Genomic DNA, 17111 nt, shown 5'->3' with positions numbered 1-17111 from the left:
GATGGCTAGGGGTTTTAAAAGCTTTCATTGGGGTGGGAGAAACACTTCAGTACATTTAGGTGATAAGTTTTGGGGATTGTGGCACATGGGTTAGGGCATGGGTTTTCAACCTTTTTTGCTCATGGCCCACTAAATTAGTAAAAAAATGGCGTTGGCCCATTATTAACTTTTAATGAAAAACACCAAGTTTCAACAACACAATAAATTATTAAAGCTTGTACATTATTTCAAATGTGTTACGTCCCCAATACTTAAATGGCGAGCCCCATGCGAGTAGCTCAATAAATGAAGTGGGGAATAAAATATTCTGGCAGCCAATAGAAAAGGAGCAGTCCATAATGAAATGCGCCGAAGGCGCCGAAAATTTTACGTATTACATTCCTTTATCTTTTAATATGGCGGTTTTACAGATTTTCTGAAAACTTTGAAGCCAGTCAAAGTCCTAAAAATTGTACATTTCTCGCGTTAATTCGACTGATTAAAAAGTAAAAATTGAAAGACAAGCAACACGGCACACCGGTTGCAGAGCAGTGGGAGCACTGTCCTAAACCAGGCAAAATGACTGCTTGCAAACAAAACAATAAACGTAACAAAAAATAATACGTAAGCAAGGCGCTTGCTACGTTTGAACAACCTTCCCGGCATCCGTACCACACGTTGGGTGGCGAGAAATCTAACATATTGTAAAAAGAAATGATGTCACAAAGATAACAATAGGTCGAGGTGTCTGGTATTTATCTTTTGTGTTCATAGTGACATGATTTCGGATATCGCTTTATGCCAAGCTCTGTGGCCCACTGCTGGGCCATGGCCCATAGGTTGAAAACCTCTGGGTTAGGGGGTATTTCTCTAAAATATAAATATATATTTGAGTGGTGGCGGAGGGGGTGTAATAGGTTAGGTTTTATTGGTGGGAGCACAACTATTTTTTTGTACTATGGAATATATTTGATGTTAAAGTTGGGACAAATTTTCAGGCAGAGTTATCCTAGGGCAAGTATGACCAATTACAGACTTTCAGTGACTCACTTGTCTTTTCAAACATAATTAAAATATACCCATAAAAAATAAATCTTTTATTAAACATTTGTAGTAAGGTATTGATGTAAAAACTATTATACAATCCTTACAGTATGGGGTTTCTGGCAAATTCATTTGATACCATAAAAAAATTTGCTGCAGCTTTGTCAACTTTATCGGTCTTTAACATTAGTGGGAATCATAATGTTTGTAACTGAAATTAAATTGTCTCAATAAACTTATGGATTAACAGTCCAGGATAACATTGCCTGCAGAGAAGATGATGCAGGGTGTTTTGCATTATTAAAAACCTGTAATTAATGTATGACCTAAGGTTTCAGGTGTTATATTAGCACTTTCATGTGTTATTCCAATGTATTTAGGTCTTATTCCAAGGGTTTTATTCAGACGACTTAGACACTATTGTCATGAATATTACTGTGTATTTGGCAATATTATGTTATTGGTCCTAATACCATGGTAATATAAATTATTTTGCTTTAGGTGTTGTTGCTTTGTACATCTGATTTTGTGTTCCTTTTTTTAAGGAATATGGATTTTGCCTAGACTGGTATTCAGGGGCATATCCAAAAAATCAATATTTTTCCGTCTATTGTTAATGAATAATGACGTCTAAACTAGTAATGGGTATGATGGCACAAAATAGTGAGTTGTAATGATGTCATAAAAAATAATCAGGCCCAACTAATTAACGTCCAGGAAAAGTAAACTTTTATGTCGCAAAGCAAACATGTGTGTCAAAATCGCTTAGTGTACAATCAGGGGCGTAGCGTGGGGGGTATCTAGGAGTTTTGACACCCCCCTTTGATATCTCAGTAAACAATATTTACAAAACTAAAACCGTGATTGCTGCGATGTTACAACGGAAACATTGCACCTGACATCTAAAACACGTTAGTCGTTGGTACCGCCTAATCACCGCTCGTTATCATTGTTTGATTTGGCATTTCGCCTGTCACCGACTCAAGTAATCTAAAACAGGCATGTTAACGAACATGTATTTTATTGGTAAAACGAACAGACTTCTCAACGACGTAGAGAAAACAGGCGTGTAAGCTACAACAATGTGAATTTTAAACATTTATGTGAACTCCACTATAATATAATCCACGGAGTAGTTAATTTTCTGGTGTACATTCATTAGCGTTAAGCCGGTCAAGTGCTCTTCGCGCAGGTCGCTCTACTAAACGTTTTTATTAGCCTCAATCTCAAAAAGGAGTGCTCGGCCGTCACAGTTGTAACAGTCAGAGTCATTGCACGCTTTATACAATCGGCGAAATCAAACTACAAATCACCAAATTTGTTAATAAGCATCCTTAATTTGGCTGACAACGAAGCACAACAGTTTGTGATTGATACGTCATAGTCGTCACATATAGGCTGTTTTGACAAAACAATTCTATAGTGTTTTGCGCACAATTCAAATCACATGAAATTTGGATGTGAATGAGTCAACGAACAAACAAGTTGAAACAGCCGTAAGCTACTAATAATTAATCTCTGTTTTCAACGTCTAGAGTTCACAAAACGTAAAAATTCTCTGCCCATTTTCGCTAGGTGTTCATACCATCAGGATTTACAAACTGTCCGAAGCTGCAATGTTTTTATTACTAGGTCGCGCAACTTAAGATAATGCGAAACCATAATAAAACACAAAATGCCGTTTTTTGTCTTTTGTTTGGTCGACAGTAAACGCAGGATGTTTTTTTCTCTTTCGTGACAATTGACAAAGCTAAGACAAACCTTTTTCTTTTTTTCTTGCTAGAAACGTTGAGTTAGGCAGCTAATGGTCCTCGCTGTTCGATGTCTACGCTAATATCCAATGTTGGTGTAACAACAGCATTTTTTTTAAACGAGGCAGTTTCCTTAAAGGTTAACTGTGATGAAGCGCGTTTCAAAGTCGCCATTTTCATGTTATGATAATTACCACAAATTATTTCTCTGTAAGCATATTCTAAGACCACGTCTTTAGTGTACAATTGACACTTATTTTCGCTCAACAGCAGCTTGTATTTTGCTGACTTGGCACACTGCTCAGCGCAGATGTTGCATTAATCGTGGCATAATAACACTCAGGAAAAGATCTTCGCTTAGTTTTGCGGGTGAAAGGCGTGCTTGTAATTTAGCATAGTCCCGTATATGAAACTTGGGACACTGTGTTGCTGATAGTTGAATTATGATTCCACCAAAATTAATCACACATATTTCACGGTCTTCGTTTAGTTTTTTGCCTGAAGTTAACGATTGCACACTAAGCGGTTTAGTGGCTGGAGCCTGGCAGGAGTGTCAACGAGGCACGCTTTTTCTGGACGTTAATTGTTTCTGGTTAGTTTTTTATGAAAATCACTATTTTATGACGTTATTATTCATTATCGTCAGACGGAAAATAGGGGAATTGCCTAGGTTAAAATTTAGGGACACCCCCCTTTGAAATGGGCACGCTACGCGCCTGTGTACAATCATTAACTTCAGGCAAAAAAATAAACCAAGATCGTGAAATATATGTGATTGATTTAGGTAGAATCATGTTTCGACTCTCAGCAGCGCATTTCCCAAGTTCCATGAATGGGATTACACCAAATTACAAGCATGTCTCGCCACCTGCAATACTAAAGAAGATCGTTTTTCCAGGTGTTATTTTGCCACAATTAGCGCAACATCTGCAACAAGCAGTGTGCCAAGTCAGCTAAAATACAAGCGGTTGAGGGAAAATAAGTTGTTTCAATAACATACTAAACAGGTGGTCATAGGATACGCCTTTAAGAGAATAATTTTGCGGTAACAATCATCAAATAAAAAGGCCACTTTGAAAGTCACAGTTAACCAGCTCGTAAAAGAATCTGCTTTGGTCAAAAAAAAAAAAAGTCCGGACACCCAAAAGACCCCCTGGATACGCCACTGCTGGTATCGTCAGTTCCGTATGTGCAATAAATTTTATTGTTTTTTGTAAAATATATTTGTTTAGGTTTCTTGTCAATATGGAATAATTACTTAATGATTTGGGAAAGCTTTTTAGGAAGGTAGTGGGGCTGCTAGGGCTGTTTGTCAGATTTTTTCAGTTTGGGCTGGAGTCAATAATCAGCTTTTTTAATGATTTGTTTTCCTTGACTGGGAGATTTTTTTGTACCATAAAATCATTGAAAATCTTACATCACCGTACAATACCTTAATAGTGTATATATATATATAACATAGAAATACAAGGTATATATATTACCTAACTTTTCTATATTCCTAAAATTTAGTTTAATACTTACAAAGTTTATAAAAGATGGCATTTTAACTTGAATTGCAATTCCTCCACTTTTATATTCCTGATATTCAGAAATATCCCCAATGTTAAATGTATACGGACCCAAGACTGTGATTTTTTTGGGTTCTGCTGAATTTATTCCATTCATACCCTGCCAGGATAATTTTAGCATAACATTAGTTGTTAAAAACAAAACAAAAAACATCATCAGTTAACAAACAGACCTTAATTTCTTGGAATTTCACATAATCACCAGTTTCTAAACCATGCCGATTGTCATCCAAACAGGCAACAATACCTTCCCCATTTTCCTGCAAAAATTACATATTAGATATAAGTAATTATCCCACTCATCTTTAAATTATATAGTAAATTTAGTTTAACAATGTAACTTGTAAAAACTGAAAAACAAACAAAACCTGCTATGGAGAGCTTGGCCATACTTCTAATAAAAATATGCGATACTCACCTTTCCTAGAACCATGATTTCTTATATTTGGAGTGTAGTTGTTTAATTTATGTATACAAAGCTGTTATATAGAATGGCGGCCCATAAATGTATTTCGCAATACTTTTCCTGTCATAAAAATCTTTTTACTAGCCTAATATTTATGTGCCATTTTGCACAGCTTGCTAAAATTATCTTGTTTACCACTTTTAATTTCCACTTTTTCAAAATCTTGGCAGTTTGCCAACTATTTATAAACATCATAAAAAGCTCTAAAATGCGCTAAAAGTAAATCAAATATGTCGGAAATAAACCAACAAAACTATCATGCTGTCACCCAAAGTATTTTAGAAGCAACTGAATGTTTAAGTGAAGAGCTACGACTCTGCACTATGTCACACAACAAGATTTGAGGTCACAAAGAGGACTATATAAAAAAAGTGCTTTATTTTTATAGAGTATACAGTTCATATTTTATCCTGACAATTTATACTTTTGTTCGGCAGAAATTTTAAACTATGGAAAAAAAGAAAACAGAATAGCGGTAGGCGAGGTCTGGGGGGTCATTTTCGGCAATGTAATAAAACAAGAAATTTAAAAAAAATGCTGTTATACCAAAAAAAAATCGCAAACTTTAAACGTTTACAAACGCTGAACTAGATTAACTAACTATTGAAGTTAAACTATTTCTTCGAAGTAGTTTTATATGTCGTGCTAATCGAAAAACACCTGGGAAAAATGATCTCCGTTTAGTACTGCAGGTGGCGACAGACGTGCTTGTCATTTAGCCTAGTCCCGTACATGGATCTACCAAAATCAATCACACATATTTCACGGTCTTGGTTTAGTTTTTCGCCTGAAGTTCGATTGCTCACTAAGCGGTTTCGCAGCTGGTGCCTGGCTGGATTGTCGATAATGCACGTTTTCGCTTTGCGTCTAAATGTTCGCTTTTGCTGGATGTTAATTGGCTGTTTCGGATGATTTTTTTTTTCTTGTTTATGACATCATTACCATCGCTATTTTATGATGTCATATCCGTCACTATTTTATGACGTCATCAACGTCAGGCGAAAAAACAACGGGGAATTCCCTAAGTTGAAAATTTGGAACCACCCCCTTTTTAAATTTCTGGATACGCCCCTGTCCGGGTCCAAGTTTTTTATCATCTCAGGGTAGATTCCGTAGGGTCCAGCTGCTTAGTTAGTTGCAGTACTTTGCAGAGCTTTCATTATGGCAGTTCATGTATAGTTGTTGATTCAAATTTATGATCGGCTTAATGCAATGTGCATACCTTTAAATTTAATATGCTTTGGTATATTGTTTGCTGTAATTAAATGAGTTTGTCCGGTTGTTTGAATTTGATTCTAGTTTACTAAGTAGGTTTAAGTCTTCTCTGCTGAAGTGTTTAAAGTCAAGGTTTTCAACCAGGGGCGTATCCAGAAATTTGAAAAGGGGGGGGTCCCGAATTTTCAACTTGGGGAATTCCCCGCTTTTTCGTCTGACGTTAATGACGTCCTAAAATAGTGACGGATATGACGTCATAAAATAGAGATTGTGATAACGTCATAAATGATACCGCTTAGAGTGCAATCGTTAACTTCAGGAGTAAATCGAAAAACAAGACCGTGAAATATTTGTGATTGATTTTGGTAGGTCCATGTACGGGACCACGCTAAATTACAAGCACGTCTTTCGCCACCTGCAATACTAAAACTAAACGAAGATCGTTTTCCCGGGTGTTATTCGACTAGCCCAACATAAAAACACCACTTAAATAGTTCTAAAATCAGTGTTGTTAACCTTTTTAAGAGAGGGCACACGTGGCGAGCGATGCAAGCCCGATTTTTTTTGGTATAACGGCATTTCTTTTAATATTATTGCAAGTTTTATTACATTGCCGAAAATAAAAAATAAAAAAATATGTCCAAATTTTTGAATACGTTTTTCATTTGTTCGCGACGCACTTGGCATCCCTCCACGGCGCAACGGTAAAGCAGCGCTGTTGAAAAGACAGCATTAAATTGTAAACAAAACGGACGTACAAAAGTCATTCGCGGGAAGCGCGAAAATTTTTCGCACTTACGTAGTTAAAATAGTCGAAAAGTATATGAAATGGAAAACTGCGAGAAACATCAGCACCGCCTAACTCAACGTTATAAGCGAGAAAAAGGCGGAGACCGCTTGATTTATTGTTGTTAATTGTCGAACACACACTTGCTAATCAGCCAACCTGAACGAATAAGGAAATGCGAGAGAAAAAATATCCTGCGTTTACGGTCGACCAAACAAGAAACGAAAAACGGCGTTTTGCGTTTGATTTTGGTTTCGCATTAGGTTAAGACGCGTGACCCAATTACATATAGGTAGACATGAGATTTTTGGCACAGATGTTCAGTTTGGCGTTTTATTTTGATTATTGCCTGGAACCAACTTGATTTTGGGGAACTTCATCCAATATCAGTGTTTCTTAAACTGGTGAGTGGTTGACCCCAGGGTGAATCAAATTTTTGCAGGGGTGAACCAACCAAAAGGGGGTGAATAAGGGTGAACGAAAGTTCAGGAGCATCCTATAGTCACTAGTAAACAATTTTCTGAAGTAAATCAACTACTGAACTGTTGTTTTTTGCTTATTGTAATAGGGGGTGGGGGCGAGCTCTAAGTTGATAATATATACTTTTTTTTAATATTTCTAATAGTTTTGTTTTGGTTGTATACCACTCCTACAGCGCTGTACAAACTCTGATTTTGCCAACTTTAACATTTAAAATTCCAAAAAAAATTTGCAAATCTTCTGTTATCTAATTTTGTTTACTTTGTTGAGCACAAAGTTTCTTTGAGTGCAATTGCATGTCTTCATATCATTAAGATATAACGGCCCTATTTAATTATAATTTTGCTAACTTATACATAAACAATATAAGTTATCCACCGTTTGAACTATTTTTTAATCCATGTTTTATATAATTGGATAACAGGCTAGCAACCGGGGGACGCAATGTTTGGCGAAAAGCCTCCTGATTTTACAGTTTAGCGCCAATTTAACTAGTTAAACTCTTTTTTTTTCGCGCTTCGCGCGCAAGCTTCAAATTGATTCATTTATGTTTATTGAAAATGAGGAAGTGCTTTTCGTAGGGGGTGATTTCATTAAAAAGGAAAAAAGATAGTGCACAATGTTAACAATATAACAAGGATGCTAATACTCAAGGCACTTTATTATAAAATTTGGTGTTTGCTATAATCACAATATAATAATCACTTACATTTTTGGTTATTGCAGAAATCATGGTGTTTAGGGGTTGCTCTCCATTTGTGTCAAATACAGTAAAATTTTCTCCAAAGTCACAGAATATTTGACCAAACAAACCCTTGGTATCTGCCACAATAAGACTCTTGCCTGTTCTATGTGTAAAGTCTCCAATGCGAAGTTGCTCACTCAGTGAGGAGTCAGTAAGCACAATGACCTGAAATAAATTAGTATATTGTAATTACCCTCCATATATCGAAAAAAATCCCAAGACAGATTGTATTATCCTGGTTGTTGATTTAGTTTAAGAAATTGCTATAACATGATTGTTTCTTGACTTGCACTACATGGTAAAAAGGCTGCATTGTGATATTTGTCAGAAAGCGCCTGACCAGTGTTCCCGATGAGCGCATTTTTTTTGCACAAAATATTTTTTTTCACGGAAGTGCGCAAGCAAAACAAATTAAAAGTTGTTTTTTTACTTCAATTCAACCTCCAGTCGTCTCCTGAAGCCCAGATTGTCACTATTTTGCAAAGATTAGTACATACAATACCTTACGTAACCCATTCTTACTTAACGAAAGTTTAAAAAAAGTGCCCAAATTAGATTTATTTGAGCTTCGGAGGAACACAAAGTGCCCAAATTAGTTTTATCTGAGCTACGTACCGACAAAAAAGTGCCCAAATTAGTTTTATCTGAGCTATGTACGGCCAAAAAAGTGCCCAAATCAGTTTTATTTAAGCTACATGCGGACAAAAAAGTGCCCAAATTAGTTTTGCTTGAGCTACGTATGAACAAAAAAGTGCCCAAATAAGGTTTATGCGAGCTACGTACGATCAAAAAGTGTCCAAATTAGTTTTATTCGGCTACGTACAGACAATAAGTGCCCAAATTATTTTATTTGAGCTACGTACGACTAAAGAAGTGCCTAAATTAGTTTTATTCGAGCTACGTATGAACAAAAAATTGACCAAATTAAGTTTATTCAAGATACGTACAGAACAAAAACTGCCCAAAAAAGTTTTATTTGAGCTACGTACAACCAAAAAGTGCCCAAATTAGTTTTATCCAAGCTACGCGTACGGAACAAAAAGTTCCCAAAATAGTTTTATTTCAGCTACGTACAACCATAAAGTGCCCAAATTAGTTTTATTCGAGCTACGTACAACGAAAAAATGGCCCAAATTAGTTTTATCTGAGCTACGTACGACCAAAAAAGTGGCCAAATTAGTTTTATTCAAGCTATGTACGAAACAAAAAAGTGCCCAAATTAGTTTTATCTGAGCTACGTAGGCTACAACGAAAAAAGTGCCCAAATTAGTTGTATCCGAACTATGAACGAGCAAAAAAGTGCCCAAATTACTTTTATTCGAGCTATGTATGGAACAAAAAAGTGCCCAAATTAGTTTTATCTGAGCTACGTACTAAACAAAAAGTGTCCAAATTAGTTATATCTGAGCTACATACGAGCAAAAAAGTGTTCTAATTAGTTTGCTATAAGATATATGTGAAAAAAGTTGTTCTTAACTAGGGGAGGCGCTCCCCCCTAAATAGAGCGTCGGCAAATTCTCAGGGCGTTGCAAGTACTGCTATAAATATTTTCTATTATGTGCAGTAATTTTTATGGTAACACGTTATGTCTGGTGTGATTTCTGCCTATATTCGGTGTCTTATGCTTTACTTTGAAATTACACGCATATGTAGTTTCACCCGATCCGTCAGGAATTATTGCAGTTCTCAGCTGTTCTAAAGCTGCCGCCTCTTTGACAAATTATTCCATTTCAAATACTTTTTGATTATTTTAACTACGTGAATGCAAAAAATTTTCGATCTTTCTACGTCCGTTTTGTTACGTTTTGATGCTGTCTTTTAAACTAGTTGAGCACCTCGTTACCATTGCGCCGGGAAAAGCTGCCAAGTGTGTTGAGGACAAACGGAAAAATGTATTAACAACAAATATTGGACATATATTTTTTAACATTTTTTGTATTTTCAGCAAAATAATAAAAACTTTAAATTTTAGAAGAGATTCCAGTCTACTAAAAAATAGCGCTCGCTTCGCTCGCCTTCTACTTCAAGGCTAATAAACACTCAACTAGATAAACTATTAAGGTTATCACGTTTCTTAAAAGTAGTTTTATTACACTTTTCATTAGTACTATGGATGCCGACATGTGGACTCGAATGAAAACCAAACAAGCGCTATTTTTTCGCGCTTTGCGCCAACACTTCACTTTTTAAGTGCCAAAAAAGATCCAAGGCCCGTCTGATTCACAGTGTTGTTCTAACATTTTAATAACACATTTTCTCATTTCGTGCGGCCCGCATAGACCTTGCTGGGTTTGGTTTTGGCCCGCGACCAGAAAAAGGTTGCCGACCCCTGGCTTAAAAGGTTAGGACTTCCTGAAGATAAAACTTTTATGCTCATTGTTTTGGTAAAACAGTGTACAATGCAAATTATAATATACCCCAAAAAAGCAAAGTTGCATGTTGTGTCAACTAAAGGAGTAGGTTAAATTTATGTCAATATCAACAGCAAAGACGCGAGGCGAAATTTTTTTTTAATTCAAGTTTTTAACTTAACAAAAATGCGTAACCCGTTTAAAACTTAAAAATGCTTACCGATAAAACCGCTGCACTACGCGTGATAATTAACTTGACCATTAAGCGGTTACACCGCACTAAGCTTGACTAAGTCCAAGTGAAATCACGTCTCAAGCGAACGCAGTTTTCTAAATAAAGAGACATGTCAGCTCATAAAAACGCAGTTTAACAGACTAAAAATAGTGAAGACCCCCCCAAAAAAATGGTCTACCGCATATCCAATTTGGGCACTTTGCGCACTTATTTACGGCTTGTGGGAAAATTTTGGGCACCTGCACACATGGTAAAAAATTAGAGGGCACTGCGCCTGACCCTTATTTGGCTTTCACTTTTTATGACATATCTGGTTTAATCGCTATAAGACACAACATTAATTAGCCAAAGGTTATCCAAAATAATAGGTTGCCCAAAAATAGAGATGGCACACAACATACATTTAAAGCAAGCACTAAGGTTGCCCAAAAATAGAGATGGTGCATGACATACATTTAAAGGAAGCACGACAAATTTGTCGCCAGTGACAGGCCATAATCTAAACTTGCCATGTATGTACAAATAGGCACAACCATATATTGTACTTCAAACATCCTGAGCAATGATTGGACACACAAAAAATGATTGTGCTTGACATATTATTGACTTTTATGAAGCTGATTTTGACTAGGGTTGCAAAATTCCCGGGAATTTTCAGAGCCGAAACTTTCTATGGAAATTTTAGGAATTATCAGGAATTTGGGGGAATTTTAGGAAATTTTCAGAAACTTTTAAAACAATCTTAGTTTGATATTGAAACAGGAAAATAACGGCCTTATACTGTTTAGATTAAAAGGACTATGTATAACTAAAATACTTAAGAACATACAAACACATGGTTTAGTTTATTAACTGCAAAAATGAATCATCACTAAGGCCCGCAAAAGTCAATAAAGTCAAATTTTTTTAAGGACCTCATCTGTCCAGGAATCAAAGAATAAAGTTGTTTTCATCACCTAGGGGACTGTTTACAAGAAGTTTATAGGTCAAAATAAAGTTAAAATTTACAATAAATAAAGGTAAAATTTCCTAATAAAGATAATATTTTGTACTGAAATTTTCGCAGTTCAGAGAGAATTCCATAAACAACATTTTAACTCATTTTTAACCAATTGCAATCAAAAATGGGGTCTTGGCGAGGTTTCAAAATTAGGGAAAATTTTAACCGAGTGCTTGGAATGACCAACTTTGGATGTCTATGACCTTTGACCTTTTAGAGTGACAATGTAAACTATGTTGTTTTTTTAATATTTGGTAGAAGTACTATCATCTGTAAAAAAAAAATGGGTTGTTACCTTATCTAGTTTAGCAGTAATGGGGCATCATACATGGTCCAAAATAGAAAAATTGCGTCCCCTCGGCAGACACCCCAAAATAAAAGCTTCATAACTCTGGCGTTTGTCAACAAGTTACGCTCAAATTTTGCAGGTGTTCATTATATGGGATAGTAAAAAGGTGTGTAAAATTTAAGGAAAATCGGAGAGGTTGAATTTCTTGACTGTGTGAATTGACACGGAATGGCCCAGAAGTAGGTCAAAATAAAGTCAAAATTTACAATAAAGTCAACATTTTTAATAAAGTCAAAATTTGTAACATTATGGCTTTTAAAAAAGTTTTTGTGTTTCTTGAGAGTAATTTTTGCAAAAAATGTTGTGGAGGCACTGTAAATCCGGAACTGTGACACAATTAAACCATATTAACCCATAAAACAAGAAATAAGTCACAACATTTTTTATTTTTATTTATTGTTACGTAGTTATATAATTCTTATAAAACACTTCCTATTCATAAACGTGGTCTTTACGAAGATCAACAGTTTGGATTTTAGGAATAGCCTACAGACATTCTGTAATACAAAAATGCCTAAGCAAGTTAAATCTATCGCCAAAAACACGACGCACTTTTATATTCCATAAAACAACAACTTTTTCGACAAAATATTACGTTTGGGTCTGAAATTGACAAAATATTATGTTTGGATAACTGGCATCAATTCAAGGAAGAACTGTTGCCTCTACAAATAAGCAATTTCGTTAAGGCAAAATAAAGTCAAAATTTAATAAAAAATAAAGTGAAATTTTTTAGGTCAAAATAAAAATAGCCCTAATCATCACCAATCTGTTTTTTACAAACAAAAACAACACCGACCAGTCTGGGCCAAAATATCCCCAGCTTACGGTAGCTAAATCTTTAACATTTGTTGTTTTGTGAGTTACAAAGTCGTTGTATTAGTTGTTGCCGCTTAAGATAGGTTTTTAATATTTTTTTTGGTTGATGAAATATTAAACAAAGGTTTTAAACATAATAAATGCCAAATTTGAAAATTTCCAATATTCCAGTTATTCTCGGGTCCTTCAAAATTCCCGGAAACTTTCCACCCCTTTACAACCCTAATTTTTACTATTCATGAGTGTCACGAACACAAATATTGTGCGCGTTATTTAGAGAAATACTTCGACTTGTTATCCGTCGGCAACAAAACGAGAGCCTTATCGCCTTCTTCCAAACTTCTGAACTTTGATTTTTTGTCAAAATACTTTTTATACCGCTCGTGTGATTTTTCCAGCTCCATCTGAGCAATTTTCAGTGTGTCCTCCATACGCTGCTTTAAATCAAAAACATACCTGTAACTGCTTCGCACATTGGGTTCCGTTGACGCGTTCGTCCACAATTCCTTCAGAATAGACATGGGTCCACGGACAGTCCTCTCATACAGCAATTCAAACGGCGCAAAACCTGTAGATTCTTGCGGCACCTCACGGTAAGCAAATAACAGCGCGTTTATGTATCGATGCCACTGCTTAGGTTGGTCGCAGCACAGGCGCCTAGGCATTCTCTTCAATGTTCCATTAAACTTTTCCACCAGCCCGTTACACATCGGGTGATACGGAGTCGTTGTCAAATGACATATTCTTAACAGTCTTTCCACCTCCATCATGCAATCCGATAACCCTAAGTTCCCAAGTCGCTTAAAATCTCATCAGGTATTCCGAGGCGACTGTACATATCAACTGAAGCCTCCGCCACCGCTTCGGTTGTGATCGCCTTCAATGAAACCGCTTCTGGATAGCGAGTCGCATAGTCGACTAGAGTAAGTATAAAGCGGTGACCGTCCTCACTCGCTGGGTAGATTGGACCAATCAAATCAACTGCCACACGTTTGAAAGGTACATCAATCAGGGGCATCTTTTCCATCGGCACCCTCGGAACGTTACCTTTGCTCACTGTCCGTTGGCATATGTCACACGACCTACAAAACCGCTTGACGTCATCCTTGAGACCGGGCCAATAGAAATCTGAAAGGATTTTATCAGCCGTCTTTTTAATGCCCATGTGTCCTCCCATCATGCCGTCGTGAGCGAGCTCCATTATTTTCCGGCGCAAGCTACTTGGTACAACCAGCTGCCGGATCCACCTTCCACCATTAACTTTTGGGTGCTGATAATTCCTATACAGTAACCCTTCATCCATTCCAAACACAGTAACCTGTTCACCTTTGACCCTTTCTTCATCCATTTCTTTCAAGGCTTGCAAAGTTGTGTCGTCGTTTTGTGCGGCCTCGAACCCGGCCTTATCAATAACAGACCACTCTTCACAACTTGGCACTTTTAATGGTTTGCGCTCCCGCTGTGCTTTCTGTGAACGAGTCTTTGCGGCACAACCTTCGTTCCACATTGGATAGGGATCGTCAGGGTCCCTGGCACCCGGTACGTTTCCTATTATCAAATCGTGCAAGGCGTCTGGCAGGCACAACGCGTCCACATCTCCTTTAAAGTATGGCGAATCGATGTGAATTCGAGCCACGTCTGCCTTAACCGTACTCGAGTCCAACAACGTAACAAAACCACTGTGTCCTGTCAGTTGACCGTCCTTGACAAATTTCCGTTTAACCACAACTCCAGTACAGCCCGTATCGCAAAGTGTCAACCATATGATCTCCCACAAGTTCTTTACGCACTGGTAGCGGCCCGACTTTCACAGGTTTTTCTTGTGGCGTCACAAACGGCTGAACGTCTCCTTCTGAACTTGATTTGCCAATATTATCCAGAGAGGTTGAACCAGCTCCTCCGCTTTGCTTAACTGGCCGTGACGGCGCCACATGTGATCTGCAGTCTCTCGCCAAATGCCCAGTCTTGTCACAAATAAAACATTTTCTTAAATTACGGGAATCCCCTTTCAACCGTGGACATTCTCTCGCCATATGCCCATGTTGTTTACAATTAAAGCATACGTCATAACCCTGCTGATCAGCTTGCGGTAAATTTCTGCTAGCCGAAATTGACAAGTTTTTCCCATGTGCAGTGAGAAATTGATCCGCTACCGTGGCTAGCAACTCCAACGATTTCGGCGCCTGCTCACGCAAGTAAACTGAAAGTTCCTTAGAGCATGATTTTATAAACTGTTCTTTTATAAACAAATCGCGAACTTCCTTCCATTCCGTAGAGAAACCAGACATTTCAACCCATTTTTGCAGGTAATTTTGTAAGCGCACGATGAATTGCGTAGAGCTTTCATCCGACTGAGGTTTCGCAGAACGGAATTTTGAGCGATAACCCTCCTCTGTGAGGTCATATCTATTTAACAATGCCTGCTTCAGCACATTATAATCAATTGCTACAATATCTGACAATCGAGAATACACATCTAGCGCTCTACCTGATTACAAAGCACTGAGAGATGTGGCCCACTCGCGTTTGTCCCAATTACTATAGCAGCAAATCTTTCATACCTCAGTAAGTAGCTGTCCAATTCATCCTTTCCGTCAACGAATGGTGGTAACTTTGGAGCTTTAGCCTTACTTACTGCTGCTACATCCTTAGCGTTGCTTGCTTCAGCTAGTTGTAACTCCAATCTTTTCATTTCCAGTTGAAATTCACGCTCAGCCTGAGCGTCAGCTATTTTCTTTTCTTCTAGCCTGTTGGCTTCAGCAATCCTCAGTTCCTCTAGCTTTGTTATTTTTAGTTCCTCATTTCGCTTAGCCTCAGCCTCTAAGTCACGTTTCTCTTTTCGTTCCTCGCGCTCAATCGCTTGCTGTTCGTTTACCCACTTTAGTAAATTTTCGCCAGTTAGGCCCATGAGTTTACCAGCTTCTGCTAACTTTTCCATGGCTAACAATCTTTGTCTGTTGGTGCTGAAAAAACTGAAGAGAAGTAAAATTCCCGGACGAGCCCCCAGTTGTCACGAACACAAATATTGTGCACGTTATTTAGAGAAATACTTCGACGTTTTTTCCAGTCTGAATACCCAGAAGTGTTGCCCTGCAGTTAGATTTCTGAAGCACTCAAAAACACATGTTTTCACAGCCACGTTTAATGTAGAATGACCAGTTTTAACCGGTAAACATCACGCCACTTTTTGGGCATTATGACGTAACACAAAGGCAAATTGTAAACAACATAACAAAGTTTAACGCACAAGGAAAAGTTACATGGTTAAGATTCTAATTTGTGACAATGAGGGATTTGCTTCACAGTTCTAAGGCTGCACAAAAACCACAAAAAAGGTCACATGCCAAATATAAACATTGTGTTAATCGTGTTTCATGATGCCCACTGCAACGGCCATATTGCAAAACATTAGAGATTCACACAAAGAAAGTTCCCATGCGCCATCCTTTAGAACACTATCCAAAGAAGAGTCCTATGTGCTACCCTGTTGTCAAAACTTGGGAAAGGGTATCACTTTTATCGTTCATCTAAGTTAACAAAACTGTAATTTGAATAGGGCTGTTATACTTGCAATGATATGTGTATTTTTAATAGACAGGCAACAGGCCATAAAAATAGCGGTTTTATTGTTAAGTTGGAAAAAAACGGTTTGTGGTGAGGTGTGACATAGTGGCCATTCTCTGTGCACAAGTTAGATCTCCATCAACAGTACCATATTATTCTAACTAAACATAGCCATAAATAAGATAAATATCAGAGAAGAACGCATCCTCCCTCAAAGTTCATTGGCATAATGAGAGCACTGGTTTAATTTATATGTCTTGCTGAGTTATAAGAGAAGGACCAGAAGATAAATCTTTTATGTTTATGCAATTAGTCAGAATAAGCATGCGGTGATAAGAATGTAGGTCACCAGTAGTAGGCAAGACAGGGCTACGGAGTAGGTTAAAAAAAACCCGAGTCCGACTCCCAAGTCCGACTCTGGCCAAATGTAAGATTTTGTCGAGTCCCGAGTTCAGCTCTGACTCTACAGCCTGTATTTTACCCATTTACGCAACTAAATTAAGGTAGATTTTCTGCAATCCACTTATATTGGTGTTATAATTGATCCACCCGGATTACATGGTTTAAAAATATGTCACCATTTGCTATTACACTTTTACAACTTACATTTTGCTGCCTTCACAGTTTTAAAATTTGATACTGCGCACGTGCACATCGGACTCGGGACTCGGGTAGTTTTATGCAGTCTTACTAGAGTCCCGAGTCCGACTCCGCAGATCCAGTCAAACCAGAAAAACGTCAAGGGGCTGTTTATG

General features: G+C 37.4%; 1 protein-coding gene and 1 pseudogene across 3 annotated transcripts in view; both read right to left on the bottom strand.

Moving 5' to 3' along the window:
* The window catches only part of LOC146148642 (ubiquitin-like modifier-activating enzyme 1), a 62499-nt gene that overhangs the window by 38475 nt on the left and 6913 nt on the right, over positions 1–17111 (bottom strand). For all 3 annotated transcript variants that reach the window (XM_083387493.1, XM_083387492.1, XM_083387494.1), the window contains 3 exons: positions 8003–8203; positions 4519–4605; positions 4299–4445 (listed from right to left, as the gene is read on the bottom strand). In XM_083387493.1, the coding sequence (XP_083243619.1) occupies positions 4299–4445; positions 4519–4605; positions 8003–8203 (435 nt within the window). The remainder of the gene's footprint in view (positions 1–4298; positions 4446–4518; positions 4606–8002; positions 8204–17111) is intronic.
* On the bottom strand, positions 13062–15802 carry LOC146148643 (uncharacterized; annotated as a pseudogene).

Source organism: Ascidiella aspersa, chromosome 4 (genome assembly GCF_963924565.1).
Source record: "Ascidiella aspersa chromosome 4, kaAscAspe10.2, whole genome shotgun sequence".
Lineage (NCBI taxonomy): Eukaryota > Metazoa > Chordata > Ascidiacea > Phlebobranchia > Ascidiidae > Ascidiella > Ascidiella aspersa.
Note: the sequence above shows the minus strand (reverse complement) of the source record. Positions and strands in the feature narration are given on the sequence as shown.